We start from the raw sequence: 1216 nt of genomic DNA, 5'->3' as shown, positions 1-1216 counted from the left end.
CGGGTCCCTTCCACAGCCTGACAGCTTGAGTTGCAGGGCGAGGGACGCCATTCTAAGTTCTGACCCCCCACCCTGAGTGCCGCCTGGTGGCAGCCAGCCTCTGGTGGCCCGGTGACAGGTTCCTCCTGCTTGGTCCCCAGCAATTACTCATACCCACCGTGCACCCTGACGGACGAGGAGACCCGGACTGAGATGGTCACCCGGGAGCTGCAGGTCTCGCAGCGGGAGAAGCAGGAGATCCTGGCGTTCGAGGGGCACCTGGCCGCTGCGTCCACCAAGCAGACCATCACTGAGAGCAGCAGCCTGCTCCTGTCCCAGCTCACCAGCCTTGAGCCCCAGTATGCACTGCACAGAGCTCGGGCGTGGCCTGGGCTGGCAGGGGCGGGGGCGGGCGCCGCGTCCTGGCCGCTGTCCTGGTTCTCCGCATGGCTGGGCCATGGTGAAGCCGAGAGCCCCCCGTGGCTGGGCTGGGAGGGGAGGGACCACGGGCCTCGGGGAAGACGGGCAGCTGCCCACAGGTGGGAGGCAGGCGGCTCCGCCCTCATCCGGCACTGTCGCCTGGGGAGCAGTGCGCTTGCGGCTTCGACACGCTTGGGTCGTGTGGAACTTTCAGAGGGCCGCCCCGGAGGCCTCCCCCTCACGTCCTGGATCAGGTGAAAGGCCTCAACCAGTCCCTCCGCCTCGGGCACCTCCTGTGTCGGAGCCGGAACCCGGACTTCCTCCTCAACATCATCCAGAGGCAGGTGAGTCCCGCTGTGGTCTGGGAGGAGGCTGGCTGCAGGCGGGCGGGCGGGGAACCTTCTAGGGGCGTCAGTGCGCTGCACCGTTAGATGAGACCATGGCCAGAAGAGGGCACACCCGGAGACAGGGCTACATGGCGACGGGCTCCTGGGCGCACACAGGACTGCCTCGGGAGTCCCCGCTGGGGGCGGGGCAGGTGGGTCGGGGGGCCGCGGCAGGCTTAGCCGGAAGGAGCCGTGCGGCTGCCGCCCCGCCCAGGCTTCCTCCCAGTCCATGCCCTGGCTGGCCGACCTGGTGCTGTCCAGCGAGGGCTCCCTGGACGTGCTGCCCGTGCAGTGCCTGTGCGAGTTCCTGCTGCACGACGCTGCCGACGAGCCCGCCTCCGGGGAGGAGGAGGAGGAGGGCGAGAGCAGAGAGCAGAAGGCCAAGAAGCGGCAGGTGGGCGCCCTGCCCAGCCCCGCCCCCAGCCCCCCCC

General features: G+C 69.7%; 1 protein-coding gene across 1 annotated transcript in view; it reads left to right on the top strand.

Annotated features, from left to right (window-relative positions):
- INTS1 (integrator complex subunit 1) overlaps positions 1-1216 on the top strand; it is a 31049-nt gene that overhangs the window by 12776 nt on the left and 17057 nt on the right. Inside the window, exons 18-20 of the mRNA XM_007467075.1 lie at positions 141-338; positions 614-743; positions 1000-1179. Coding sequence (XP_007467137.1) covers positions 141-338; positions 614-743; positions 1000-1179 — 508 coding nt within the window. The remainder of the gene's footprint in view (positions 1-140; positions 339-613; positions 744-999; positions 1180-1216) is intronic.

The sequence above is a fragment of the Lipotes vexillifer genome, unplaced genomic scaffold (assembly GCF_000442215.2).
Source record: "Lipotes vexillifer unplaced genomic scaffold, Lipotes_vexillifer_v1.1 scaffold1701, whole genome shotgun sequence".
Lineage (NCBI taxonomy): Eukaryota > Metazoa > Chordata > Mammalia > Artiodactyla > Lipotidae > Lipotes > Lipotes vexillifer.
This window is presented reverse-complemented; position numbering and strand designations above follow the sequence as displayed.